Consider the following 15440-nt stretch of genomic DNA (forward strand, 5'->3'; position numbering starts at 1 on the left):
AATTATTATATCATAATCTTAGAAAATATCACAAATGTTTTTTGAAAATTTAAACTTTTTCAAATACACTTCTACCATATAATTAATTAACAAACTCAATTTAATTGGAGTAGACCTTTAACAAACTCAATTTGAAGTCGAGATATTACCAAGTGAGGATAATCGAGATGATGAAATATATATGGTCCGTGTAACTTGATACATGACATATAAGTATCCTGTGATGTCATTTGGATTTATAAATGCATCAATAACTATCTTTTACATACTAATGAATTGCGTGTAAGTTTCTCGTGGTGTCATTTGGACTTATTGATGCACCAATCACCTTATACACACTAATGAATAGTAATAAGTTTGTGGTGATTTATCTTAACATTGTATATATTGTTTAATAATGAGAAATTTTATCTGATTTGAATCATCTTTTCAAAGTCGAATCAATGACATCGAACAAATATAGTCATTGACCCCATAAATCTTGATTTATTATCAATAGATTTTGAGCTCAAACCCTCACAAAATTATAAATAGAGATTTCATTCTTTAATTAGTTCAAGAGTTTTTCTTTAACCGCATTATTGTTATATATAATAATAAGAAATCTCCTAATATGTAGTGCTAAATTTATTATTATAAAATTTATTCGAAAGTGTGACTTGTTTATTCAGTAGATAGGATACCAATAGTTTCGCTTATACATTAAATAAGGTTAGATCAACGTACGTGTGAGTCAAACGAATCATGGGCCTAAAATATAAGGCCTACAGGGCCAAAATGAACCCAATGTAGGTTTAAATACCAAAAGCCCAAAAAGAAATATTGAATAAAACTTAAGATTTTATTTCAGATGTTCAAATTTTTGTTAAAATATATTATTCCTATAATACTTTTGATATATTTTTGCAATTATTTTGAAGAAATTTAGTCTTTTTAACTTTATTATTCAATCATGAATTTATTTATTTTGACACTTAAGAGGCTAATATCATTTAATGTAAAATATTTTGAAAACAAATTCAAAAAAGATTGCTTGGAGTTGTGGGCCATTTATATTCCCTCAAGTTTGCTTGGAGTTGTTATCTACTTAATCTTCATATGGAATTTGATTATAAGGATATGTGATTGATATCATTTTTAATAAATAATCTATTATGTGTCGTCATAATATCAGTTTTATTATTATCATACAAAATATGTTTTTATTAAACTGAAATATAAATATTCTACGTTAAGCAAAATATTCAACAGATTGAATTGTTAAAAGAGTCTTGTGGATATATAATTTTTTCTTTATTTTTCAGGGTTTGCCCTGCAATTTACGCAAAACAAATATATTGCTTTCTATACATTTTAAAAGAATAATGCGATTAATTATACATAGATTAAAATTTTTAAAAATTTATTTTTAAAACCACTGATCGAGCATGTTCTTATAATTTCATGTCTTTAATCTCAAGAAGGCCTTTCGTTTGGTCTCGTCGTGAGTAACCTGCCGTACCCACTGAATGAACGGAGCGAGCGTTAGAATAAACCGGAGCCTCAGGAACTATAGCTACTGGAATTGAACTGCTAGTATAGACGACGGATCTTGTTGGGACTGTTGGAACTGATTTAGCTAGACCTCCACTTCCCTAGTTGATGACGAAAGAAGGGGGGGAGAAGAATCTCCCTGTGGGCCTAGGGTTGGTTCAATTGCTGATAAATCGACAGCGGAACGAATTTCACTTATCTGGATCTTTACCTCTCCATATATCCACATTGTAGGGGGGGCGGCTTGACCCCTGCTTTATTTCCGTGCATGCTCTTTCAAACTTTCTTTCTCACTGATCATCATAGGATAGGAATGAAAATGAATTCCAATGAAAGAAGCAATTACTGGGACTTATCCTGCTACTGGGTTTAGCGCCGCGCCCCGACAACCCACCAAACACAAACACACAACCCCCCTCCCCCCCAAAAACAAAAAAAATAATTAAAAACTCTTTTAATCTCCCTATCTTCTTATCAATTCATATAAACCCGACCCGGGCCCACATGCTTGTTTGCCCGACCCATATTGTGCGTCAAGAAAACGTCGTCTCTTTCCTTCTCAAGGCTTAAATGTTAAGATCTTGGAACCGACGGGAGGCTAGTAAAACTGGTAATCGAATGGACGAGACTCAGACCGCTGTACTACCCGTCGTATACGAAACACGTCATCACGCTACCAGGCCGTACATTCCCAATTACCCGCCACAGATCGACCAACAGGTCCAACTTTAGATCTCTACAAGCTAATTTATTCATTTCTATTTTCAATTCATTATTTGAGTTGTAAATTTTACTTAGTTTCTGTTCAATCAATCCAGGCGCATGAAGCTTCAAAACGTGGCGTTTTATCGTATCTCCCCGTTCGAGGTTCGTCGTTTTTTGATACTTACTGGTTGGAATCAGCTTTCTTTTTACTTTTTTTTTTTTTTGGTTATTGCTGATGCGTTTTCTTGCTTTGTTGTAAGGTGTGAGTAGACTTAAAGAGAAATGGAGTGAGTATTGGCGCTCTTCTAGAGAAATTAAGAGACACGTATCTTTATTTATATCGCCGAGAGGTGAACGTGTGGCTGTGGCTGCCGGAAACCAAATTACGATTTTGCAGCAGGATGACGACTACAAGGAACCGTGTGGCATTTTTACCAGTAAGATTTTCTTGATCAATCTGATAAAAGCTTTGAAATGTTGGTGTCAGCTTGCAGCATTTGTCAAAATTTGTAGGCTCAACAGAACATATGAATTTGTTCTTGAACATAATTAGAGGACAATTCATTCAAATTCATATATAACTATTTAAGGTCACTGCGAGTATGCAGATTATTTAGATTTCGTGAATCCATTCTGGAACCATTTATTCATATACTGATTACATTATTGTGTAAATTTTTTCTGATGAGAACTAATTGAGTGCCGCTCAATGTCTGTCCACGGTCAGATTTGAAAGAATATGTATTAGAATTAATTATGGTGTTGTGACATGTTTTTATTTTAGTATCCCTTTTGGGCTCATCTTATTACCATAGAAGGCAACTTTGGTATTTGAGTCCTATGGTTGTATTGAATTTTGCATATCAATGGAAAAATTTGGCACACTTTGTATTAAACAAAAGTCTACTTAGGATAAAAACAGGAGAGTATATTTACAGGAGTGTGAACCTGTGATATATCTGAGTGAAATTCAAATGGAAGTTTTTTAATGCAAGACAATTGTTATGGATGATTGTTTCTAGTAAAGAGTAATATTGTATGTCCTAACAAATGAGCACTAATAAGTACTAATAACTAATGTGTTATAATGTGATTAAGTGATTTAATTGTATACTTTATTTTTAATTCAAAATCATCCAATTATATGATGATACGTTAGCTCGTTAGTATCCATCCGTTAGTACATGAATTATTACTTTTCTAGTAAAATAAAAAATGGATGGTTAATTTGAAGTATGGATCTTGAAATGAATTACTTGTTTTTACAATAGATAGTACTTCTCTGTTACTTGTATGATTTTCCTTACAACTTACCTTTCTTTTGTTTGAAATTGTTTTTAACTTTTGTTCCATGTGTTAGGTAGAACACCTGGTGCATTTATTTGTGGAGTTTGGTCAGAAACTCATGATATACTTGGAGCTGCTGATGGATCCGGTACAGTCTATTTTATTAAAGCAAATGGTGAAGAGATAACAAGAATCACAAATAAGCATTTAAAAGGTTCTTTACCGATAATAACCCTGATTGCAGAAGATGCCACTGACAGACAAACATCTTGCTTGTAAGTGCTATTAACACCTGCCTTTCCTTTCAGTTCAGAGGCATCTGTATGAACTCCACAGAATTTGGAGATTATTCTTAATTAATCTTGAACATATAATTAAAAATTTGGGGTGGTTCTTATTGTTTCTTTTAATCTATATATCATTTTCTTATATTGTTCTTTGGATTACTGCTGGAGCTATAACATCATAGTGCCTGTTTAATTTTTGGAAACCTGTTTTCAGGTGTACCTTCACTGTTCTGACAGCAGATGGATGCCTTCACAGTATTGAGATCAGTCAGGAACCAAGTGCCTCTATTTCTTCTGCATGTGCATCAAGTAGTGGATTAACTTCAAGGAGGCAGTTTCCTCTGCATGTTTTCTGTGTTGACTATTGTCCAGAACTTTCATTGTTAGTTGTTGTCAGTAGTGCTATCATTACGTCACTTACCTCTAGTGGGAATACTGGTATAGTTTCTTACCATCTATTGTCCTTTTTTTCCTTTAATGGAACTTTCTAATTGAACAAACCTTTGTAAACTAGTTTTCAATTGATCAAGCAATGACAGTGATACAGAGTTCTGTAGGGTAAACTATCAGAATTATTATATGGCTTTCCAATGATTGGTAATGTCTCATATTCAGTGGTGGGTTTCATGTGTAAGATTGTTACATACATACATACATACATACATATATATATAAAAATAAAAATTAAACTCAAGTTTTGTTCAGTATGTATAATGGATTCTAAACCCCTCTTAGGAATTGAAAAGGGGCTTTTCAAAAGTTATTAAACTGGCAAATATTTCCAGTTTTCGTAACTGTTGTTCATATTTCTTTCAGGGTCTTGTATTTCGATTTGGCGTAGATGTAAAAATCTAGACCTGGAACAACCGTGCTTTACTCAGTTTGAAGGCTTATATTGCAAACCCAAAGGATACAAAGGGAACCTTGCACTTGCAAAGGTGCTAATTTCTCCACAAGGAAAATTTATTGCTACGTCAGATATTACTGGATGCTTGCACATTTTTAAGATAAATTATGATAACTTTTCACTGTCAAAGGCTTTTTGTGGAGAAAGATTTGATTCTCAAGTGACTGATAATTCATTAAACGGAGGGAATTTTTTTAGAGATGTTATTGACTTTACTTGGTGGTCTGATCATGTACTGACACTTGCAAGAAAGGATGGCTTTGTCACCATGATTGACATCCTTAGTGGCTTGAAAGTTCAAGATAGTGATTCTGTACATGCAGTGCTTGTTTTAGATAGAGTAGAGCAACTTAAAGGTCATGTTTTTCTTTTAGAGAGTAAATCACTTGAAGAAAGATTCAACACATCTAATTACAATGGAGGAACTATTGACTCAAATCACATAGAGGAGGTTGATATTTCTATGTTGCACTGGAGCTTGATATCATTGTCAGAGAGATCTGTTCCTGATATGTATAATATTTTAATTAGCAACCACAAGTATAAAAGGGCTATGGACTTTGCCAATATTCATGGATTGGATACAGATGAAGTCTTTAAATCACAGTGGTTGTATTCTAGGCAAGGAATAGATGAAATAAATATGTTCTTGTCAAAGATAAAGGATCAAGCATTTGTAATTTCTGAATGTGTGGATAAAATTGGCCCAACAGAAGATGCTGTGAAGGCTTTACTTGCACATGGGCTGCGCCTAACTAGCCAGTATAAATTCTCTGAAGAAGATAATGAAGGTAGTCAGATTTGGGATTTTCGTGTGTCTAGGCTTCAGTTGCTACAATTTGGAGACAGGTTGGAGACGTATCTTGGGATTAACATGGGAAGGTATCATGCTGTCCTAAGCTCTATTGATTTATCATGGTCATCTTCTCCCCTCCCCCTTTTCTAATGCTTTCTTATCTTGTCATAATTCATCTTGTTGAAACACAATTTTGCAATGCAATCTATGTTGATTGTTGTTTCCGGAGTTCTTCGGTTTTTTGGCCTAATGAGGAAGGGTGTTTTCCTAAAAATATGTAAGCAATGTGTATAATGTGAGACTGCCTATAGATATTCATAAAAATGCTATCTTGTCACTTGCTTTCTTTGTGCTTATTTTATTTATACTACTTGTGTTATCATTTAAAAGTTTAAAAGCTACAGGGGAGGTACTTCCACTTGAGGCTTCTGAATATGCATGCAGGCCTATTCTAGACCCATATGACCTTATGTGTTTCACATGGTTATTTCTCAAACATAGCGTGAAATGACTTTATGCAGCTATTCTAGTTTATCTCCACTAATACGAACTTTTCACCAATATCTGGATTTAATATTTCAGCATCTCTCGCCAATGCTAATTTCAGAATATTTTTGCTTTAAGAAAAGATTATTTGTTTATTTTTGGAGTCAATGAAAACATGTGACCGTCTATAGAACTTTTTACAATTTGTACCATGTTGTTTGGAATTTTCCTCTTAGACAACTGTGAAGGGATTTTATTGGTTTTTCCTATTTCTTTTCTGTAGTTGTCTGAGAGAGTTTCTTTGTAAACCATCTTTGTTGATATTGGCTGAGTCGTAGGTGTAAACTTTTTTTGGGGTTATGCTGTTGATACTAGGTTTACACTTGCTACATTATGAAGCTGATACTTTGGGAGTTTTATCAATTTTATCATTCAACAGATGGTTTTTACTACTGATGTCTTATTGACTTAGTCTTTTGAAGGTTTTCTGTGCAGGAATACAGCAAATTTCGTGTTATGCCTATCAATGAAGCAGGAATAAAACTTGCAGAAAGTGGAAAAATAGGGGCTTTAAATCTTCTTTTTAAGCGCCACCCTTATTCACTGGCTTCTACCATGTTGCAAATTTTAGCGGCTATTCCGGAGACAGTTCCTGTTCAAACATATGTACAGCTTCTTCCAGGAAGGTCTCCTCCTGCAAGAGTTGCTATGAGGGAAGAAGATTGGGTTGAATGTGACAGGATGGTAAGATATATTAGAAGATTACCTGAGAATCTCGAGATCTTTAACCAGATCAGAACTGAAGCAATTGTCAAGCGGTGCCTGGAATCTCTTTGGCCATCAACTAATGAACTTTTAATATGGTACAAGAATAGAGCTAGAGACATTGATTACTATAGTGGGCAGCTAGACAACTGCCTGTGCTTGGTTGACTTTGCTTGTCGTAAAGGTATAGCTGACTTGCAGCAGTTCCATGAGGATATTTCATACTTGCACCAGCTTATTTATTCTGATGAGAGAAATGGTGAAATATCCTTCAGTATGAGCCTTACTGCATGGGAACAATCATCTGACTATGAAAAATTTTGCACAATGCTTAAGGGAGTCAAAGAGGAAAATGTGGTTAAAAGGTTACAAGACAAGGCAATTCCATTTATGCGAAATAGGTCTCATCATTTGACCTCATTTGCTCAAGAGCAGGTTACAGTTGACCGAGTTTCTGTAGATCATAAGAAGGATGAGTCGTTTTTGGTTAGATGGCTGAAGGAAGTTTCTTTGGAAAATAAATTAGACTTATGCTTGACCATCATCGAGGAAGGGTGTAGGGAGTTCCAAAGTAATAGCTTTTTCAGTGATGAGATTGAAGCTGTGGAGTGTGCTCTTCAATGCATATATTTATGTACAGCTACAGACAGGTGGAGTACAATGGCTGCTATAATGTCAAAGCTTTCACAAAACCAAGGCAAGTAGTGTTTTGGCAGTTGATATTTCTTTTCAGATATTAGATTATTTCATGTCTTGTCCTACTGTGTATCCAACAATGAAGAAGTTTTTGATAAAATCTCGCTTACTTTTTGTATGAATAACTGGTACTTCAATTCTTATATTCTTTTTTCCCACTGAATTCTGATAACCTTTTAGCCGAAATTTATAGAATTCCTGAATGGTTCATGTTCTTTATCAGGCATTATTAATTGTCCTTAGATGCTGTCCCAAGGACTGTATAGCTTATGCAGCAATTATGAATTGTACAGTGCACCCATCTTAGACACCATATATCAGATTTCATCAAATCAGAGAGACCTGATATTTTGCATGATTAGATATAGAAAGGTAGTGATCTGATAGGAGATGATAGAATTTTCATTTCGGTATGTCTCAGGTCTTAATTTGTCTCAATTTCTATGAGTTGTGGTGATGGCTGCATTTTAACTAGTTCTTAATTCACTTGATCTATGCAAAATTTGTAGCTTTTAGCTGCTTTTCAAGTTTTATATTAGCTATATGTTTGTGTCTGTCCGAGTATGTAAATGTGTATACTTTTGTGTGAAATGTGTTTGTGGACTGAAATGTTATGTTCATTTTCTCATATTGGAGTATCTTGCTCCTGGAAATAATAGAGGTTTTCAATTTCACAGATACTAAAATATATATTGATGGCCTTGAGAGAAGACTCAAAATAGCGGAAGGCCATATTGAAGCAGGGAGACTTTTGGCATTTTATCAGGTTTGTGTTCTCATAGAAATTCCAAGCTTTTCGACTTCAAGTTCTGAGCATGTGTTTTTGTCATGTGCTTGTTGTTCAAACTATATCTTCTTCAAGACAGGGCAGGTATGGTGTTTGGCAAATTGGTTCCTTGGAGGCTTTAAACAAGTCATGGAATTTCCTTTTACATTTACATACTCCTATGGAAATAATGATGGTTACTTAATGATTTTTTTAAATTAAAATTTTCTATTTATAGACAGCCTAAAAGAACTTTTTGGTGATATTAACTCATTTAGAGGGAGACCAAAGCCAGTTTGCATGATCCTCCATTCTGGATGTGGACCAGCTTATTTTAGATAGGAAGTATCACGGTATGGCGCTCAGGATTTTATAATAGAGTATTACCAACAAATGCATTAAGGAGAATGGTGGAGCTGAATTGTGAAGAAAATAGTAGGAGGGGAAGCTAGGGCAGAAAATGTGTAATGGGTTGTGGAAGCCATTCAGAATGGTTATAAAGGTTTTTATGCAGATGACCATAATATTTGGAGTTATAACGAACTTTGAAGTATGTGTATATATGTGTGCACAATTTTAAAAGATAGGCAGGCACAAGTGGGATACACATGGGTATTCTGGAATTTTGCTGCACTAGAATATGTGGTTTACTGGAGGTTTACGATGTTCAGAACTGGAGTTTGGACAGTATTTACCACATGATATAATTGAAACCAAATTAAAGTTGTATAATCAGCTCACTATATAAGAGGTTCAGAAATTGAGGAGAAAGTATCTGTACGTGGAGAAGTGCATAGTGTGCTGCTGTTCCAAGTGGGATTTTGTTATGAATAGGGAACTGTTGTTGATCTGCTTTTGCTTCCCAAAATCCGTGTGCTCTGTATTCTTTTTTATATTTTTGTGTCTCAGTGTGTCTTTTTGCTCATTGATAGAGGAATTTTGGCTAGGGGGAATTGTTTGTATTTTTTAGGAGTTGTATCCCATATCAGATATGCCCTTCTATTATCCCTTTGTTCTCCCCATAAAGCATAAAACTATGATTCTCCGTTTCCATATGAGAATATGTATATGACCTGATCTAAGGAGCCTCATCTTTAACATCATGTTTTCATAACCATGATAATGTACATTGTTTGGTCATTGTAAAGATAACTTTGTTTATTGATTTTCTTGTTTATTGTCATCAATGATTAATGCCAGTTGATAGCACTGATGAGATGACTACTATATTCTTTGTCTGATCCATGAATTGATTGTGAGGGAGATTTTTGGTGATTGATTTTTTGCAGGTTCCAAAGCCAATAAACTTTTTCTTGGAAGCTCATTCAGAGGAGAAAGGTGTAAAACAGATTCTTCGTCTTATACTCTCAAAATTTATCCGACGACAGACTGGACGATCAGATAATGATTGGGCAAACATGTGGCGTGATATGCAGTACCTACGAGAGAAGGCCTTTCCTTTTTTAGACCTAGAATATATGTTAGTGGAATTCTGCAGAGGACTGCTGAAAGCTGGGAAGTTTTCTCTTGCAAGAAATTATTTAAAGGGTACAACTGCAGTTGCTTTAGCGCAAGAGAAGGCAGAAAATCTTGTTATTCAAGCTGCTAGGGAGTATTTTTTCTCAGCCTCCAGTCTTTCTTGCTCAGAAGTAAGTATAATGATGGCACATAAATGGTTTAGGATATTGCAGAACTGTTTCATCCTTCTACCTTCTGACTGTAAAACTCTTTTGTTTTGTCTAGTTTTATTTTCTTTTTAAATTCATTTTTATATCTGTACTAGCCATTTACATTCACTATACCTCATTTATTCCTCTTTGAAATTGTGTCTTTAAAATTTTAGAGCCTATGTATTGCATACAATTTATAGTCCCCATTCAATTAACTAATGCTAAAATTCAATTGAATGAAGCCTGAAGAATTAGTAGTTACTGGGGTATAAGTTTAGTGCTGCTATTGAGCTATATCCTCAATGAAATCTAAGTTATAAACACTCTTTTTTTATGAATAATTTTTATATAAACTCATTTATTTGTTCCTTCTATGTATTGCAGATCTGGAAGGCAAAAGAATGTCTAAATTTATTGCCAAGCAGCAGGAATGTTACAGCAGAGGCTGATATTATAGAAGCAATTACTGTTAAGCTTGTCAACCTTGGAGTGACACTTCTACCCTTGCAATTCAAGCAAATAAAGGATCCAATGGAGGTTATTAAGATGGCAATAACAAACCAAGGTGGAGCTTATCTACATGTTGATGAACTCATTGAGGTTGCCAAACTTCTTGGGTTGAATTCCCCTGAAGATATATCAGCTGTTGAGGAAGCTATTGCTAGAGAAGCTGCAGTTGCTGGTGATCTGCAATTGGCATTTGATCTCTGCCTTGTTTTGGCAAAAAAAGGACATGGTCTCATTTGGGATTTATGTGCTGCAATAGCAAGGGGTCCAGCCCTTGAAAATATGGATATAAGTTCTCGAAAGCAGCTTCTAGGTTTTGCTTTGAGCCATTGTGATCCAGAATCAATAGGCGAGCTGCTCCATGCCTGGAAAGATTTGGACATGCAAGGTCAGTGTGAGACTTTGATCACGTTGACGGGGACAAAATTTTCCAACTTCTCAGTTCAAGGTTCTTCAGTTATCTCACTTCCAGGCTACAGTGTTCAAGATATAGTTAACCTAAAAGATTGCTCTGAACTGGTTGAAGGAGTCAGCAGTGACGATCAGGAAGTTCATCTCAGTAATATCAAAAATACTCTTACCATTGTTGCTAAGAACTTGCCTGTTGAGGCTGGGATCAACTGGGAATCAATTCTAAGGGAAAATGGAAAAATTTTGTCATTTGCTGCTTTACAACTTCCATGGTTGCTTAAATTGAGTAGGAAAGCAGAGTATAGTAAGAAAATGACTCATGGGTTATATCCTGGAAAGCAATATGTCAGTGTAAGAACACAATCTTTGGTTACTGTTCTATCCTGGTTGGCCAGGGCTGGTTTTGCCCCCAGAGATGATCTGATTGCCACTCTGGCAAAATCAATTTTAGAACCACCTGCTTCTGAAGAGGAAGACATCATGGGCTGCTCCTTCCTGTTGAATCTTGTGGATGCTGTTAAAGGTGTAGAGGTGATAGAAGAACAGTTGATCCTAAGGGAAAGCTACCAAGAAATTTGCAGCATAATGAATGTGGGGTTGACATATAGTTCGTTACACAACTCTGGAATTGAATGTGAAGGCCCTTTTCAGAAGAGAGAGTTGCTATGGAGGAAGTTTAAAGAGAAGCATACATCTCTCAATTCAGGTGATTAGTTTTAGCTATTTTCCTGACTTTCAAAATTTAGATTTCATTTTTTTTAAATGCTGTCCAGAATCATCACAATTAGCATCCTCTATGTTACTTAGAAATGCTAAGAGCCATGCATTATGTTTTTACAAGTGATGATGAATTAATTTGTTTCTTATTTACTTCTTGAGTTCAGGTGAACTAAACAAGATTGACAAAGTACAATCTACTTTCTGGAGGGAATGGAAGCTTAAATTAGAGGAAAAAAAGCGTGTGGCAGATCGTTCTAGATTGTTAGAGCAAATAATTCCTGGGGTGGAAACTGCACGCTTTTTGTCTGGTGATATCAAATACATTGAGACTGTTGTTTTCTCATTGGTTGAATCAGTAAAGTTGGAGAAGAAACCCATTTTAAATAATGTTTTGAAATTGGTAGAGATGTATAGCTTGAATCGCACTGAGGTCTGTGGGATTGCATGTACCATGAGCTTACAAATGTAAAGGATATTTGAAAGTTTGTCTGATAACTGTTTTTTTTTCAATTCTGCAGGTCTTACAACACTACTTAAGTTCTATCCTTGCTTCTGAGGTTTTGACTGATGATGATATAATTGCTGAGATCTCAGGAGTAAGAGAAGAAATACTTAGTCATGCTATGGAAACTATCAAAACTATAACCTTCGCTGTATACCCTGCAGTTGATGGATGCAACAAACAGCGCCTTGCTTTCATATTTGACCTTCTCTCTGATTGCTACTTGCAGTTGGAGGCTGCCAAAAAATCTTTACCTGACCTTAACCGAGATCTGGCACGTGTATCTAATATTCAGTTGGCTAATTTCTACAGAGTCATTCAGCAGGAATGCAGAAGAGTTTCCTTCATTAAGAATTTGAATTTCAAAAACATTGCTGGATTAGGTGGTTTAAATTTGCAGGATTTCAGCAGTGAAGTCTATTCACACATAAGTGAATCTTGCTTGGAAGCCTTGGCCAGTATGGTGCAAACCTTGGTTAGTATTTATACTGATTCAGTGCCTGAGGGTCTCATATCATGCCAGGATGTGTACAAGTATTATGTACTGAGTTTGTTGACAAGTTTGGAGAGCAGTGCTAGAACAGATATTAATGTTGAAAGACCTGAAAGTTTTCAGGGTTTAATCAATGAACTTGAGCAGACCTATGATCGTTGCAGAATATATATGAGGCTTTTGGCACCTTCTGATTGTTTGGATATAATGAAGCGGTACTTTAATGTGATTATACCATTATATGGCTCTTCTAGGAGCATGCCAGATAACTCAACATGGCAGGGGTGCCTAATCCTACTTTTGAACTTCTGGATCAGATTGACTGAAGAAGTGCAAGAAATAATGTCTAATGAGAGTTCAGTAAAAGATCTCGGGTTTAATCCAGAGTGCTTGTTGTGCTTCTTAAAGGCTTTGATGAAATTAGTGATGGAAGACAGCATCTCACCAAGTCAAGGTTGGGGCACTATTATCAGCTATGTCACTCATGGTTTAATTGGAGACTTTGCTGGTGAAATACTCATATTCTGCAAAGCCATGGTATTTTCTGGTTGCGGGTTTGGAGCCATTTCAGAGGTATTCTTCAATGCAGTGTCTGAATGTAGTTCAAAAACTGCTGAATCTAAATTTCAGGATCTTCCCCATCTATATTTAGATATATTGGAGCCCATTTTACAAGCTCTGATAGATGGATCCATTGATCACCATAATTTGTATCATTTGTTGTCTTCTCTAAGTAAATTGGAGGGTGATTTTGATGAACTGAAGAGGGTCAGACATATAGTTTGGGAGAGAGTGGCCAAATTCTCTGATAATTTGCAGTTACCAAGTCACATCCGAGTTTATGCGCTTGAACTTTTGCAATCCATCACAGGTAGAAACATCAAAGGTTTCTCATCTGAACTGCAATCCGATGTTCTTCCTTGGGAAGGCTGGGATGAACTGCTCACTACAAGTAAAATGAGTGAAACCACTGCCAATCCAGAGTTGTCAGAGCAAACAGATACTTCTAGCAGGTTTACAAGTACTTTGGTTGCCCTCAAGTCTACTCAACTCGTGGCAGCTATCTCACCAAGCATAGAAATAACCCCTGATGATCTACTCAGTGTTGATACAGCTGTCTCCTGCTTCTCGAAGTTGTGTGAAGCTGCCAGTGCAGATCCTCATTTCGATGCTTTGGTAGCCATTTTGGAAGAGTGGGAAGGGCTCTTTGTAATTAGAGATGAAGTAGCTTCCGAAGAAACATCCACTGCTGAAAACAACTGGAACAGTGATGATTGGGATGAGGGATGGGAAAGTTTTCAGGAAGCAGAACCTATTGAAAAGAAAAAGAAAGAGAACTCTTTATCTGTTCATCCTTTGCATGCATGTTGGATGGAGATTTTCAAAAAATTTGTATCAGTGGCTCGAATCGAAGATGTTTTGAGACTGATTGACCATTCCTCATCAACATCCAATGGAATTTTGCTGGATGAAGATGATGCCAGAAGCTTGAACGAAATTGTACTCGGGGTCGATTGCGTTTTGGCTTTGAAACTGGTGCTTTTATTGCCTTATGAAGCAATACACTTGCAGTCTCTAAATGTAGTTGAAGAGAAGCTGAAACAAGAAGGCATCTACGACACAACTGGCAGAGACCACGAGTTTTTACTGCTCGTGTTATCTTCCGGGGTTATATCAAATATCATCACCAAATCTTCCTATGGCACAATTTTCTCATATCTATGTTACTTGGTTGGAAATTTCTGTCGTCAGCTTCAAGAAGTCCAGGTAAAAACACAAACAAGGGGAGGAAGAAACTTAAGCAAAAACATTGCCGAAGATTTGCTTCTTTTCAGAAAACTCCTCTTTCCCTGTTTTATATCAGAACTTGTGGAGGCGGATCAGCAGATTCTAGCCGGGTTTCTTATTACAAAGTTCATGCACACAAATGCTTCTCTCAGTATCATCAATGTCGCCGAGGCCAGTCTTCATAGGTACCTGGAAAAGCATCTCCAGCAACTACAGCTTGAAGTCGAGATGAGTTTCAATGAAACGTTAAAGAACACCAAATCCAGCTTGAGAGGCAAGCTGGGAAGTCTGATTGAGTCAGCTTTGCGGAAGCTTTCCGCCAATGTTAGATGAAGCTTTCCGCCAATGTTAGATGAAGCTTTTACCAGGATTGCTATTGTGTTAGGAAACCATATCTAGCAATTAATCGAAGGAAAGTTTTTATTTTATTTTTTTATGTTGATAGATATACGAAGTTTTATATGGGTCAAGAGCGACCCACTTAGATTTGAGTTGAAGCTTTAACCTCTGTTCCAAAGCTTTTTTCCTTTTGGCTATAATTTAGCATGAAAATGGTGATTACATTATCACTTTATTATTCTAGCTGTTCACTTTAGGCGCAATACAGATTTGATTTTGCAATTCATGTAATCGGTTTGTTGCATAATACCAATCTAATTTGACTATAGGTACTAACAATAGGTATAAATATCAGTGTAAATTATAAATGTTAAAATATTATTATGTAATTAAATGTTATTTTATTTTTAATTAAAAAATATTTTTATTAAATATTCGATGACATGAAAATTCTCAAATTTGGAAAGGTAACATTATGGAGGCACAGCTCCTTTCCATCAAGTGAGCCACCAGAGCAAATGAGAATGCCTACAATGTTTGCGAAATAAAAGCAAATCCCTAGCCCAATACACTAATATTATTGGTATCTATAATTTTTATTAGGAAAAATTTTTTGATGTGTCAAATAATCTTTACCAAAAATTGACTTCATTTGGTCTATTTAACCTACGTTTTTTTGGCTGAATCCAATCGCAACCCCTTATTCAACTCGAAATAACTTTATCTTCTCTAAATATCTTGAATTTTTTTGGCTAAATCCAATAAAAACCATTCAACCGCCG

General features: G+C 35.7%; 1 protein-coding gene across 1 annotated transcript; it reads left to right on the forward strand.

Moving 5' to 3' along the window:
- The first annotated feature begins 1426 nt into the window (after nt 1–1426).
- Nucleotides 1427–14896, forward strand: LOC123192180 (MAG2-interacting protein 2). Its single transcript, XM_044604638.1, has 12 exons — nt 1427–2253; nt 2352–2400; nt 2499–2675; nt 3599–3800; nt 4027–4250; nt 4629–5601; nt 6484–7463; nt 8140–8228; nt 9518–9877; nt 10283–11522; nt 11701–11966; nt 12055–14896. Exons 1-12 carry the CDS (start codon nt 2104–2106, stop codon nt 14650–14652), a joined length of 7308 nt encoding a protein of 2435 aa, XP_044460573.1. The 5' UTR covers nt 1427–2103; the 3' UTR covers nt 14653–14896.
- Nucleotides 14897–15440: the final 544 nt, after the last annotated feature.

The sequence above is a fragment of the Mangifera indica genome, chromosome 12 (assembly GCF_011075055.1).
Source record: "Mangifera indica cultivar Alphonso chromosome 12, CATAS_Mindica_2.1, whole genome shotgun sequence".
Classification (NCBI taxonomy): Eukaryota; Viridiplantae; Streptophyta; class Magnoliopsida; order Sapindales; family Anacardiaceae; genus Mangifera; species Mangifera indica.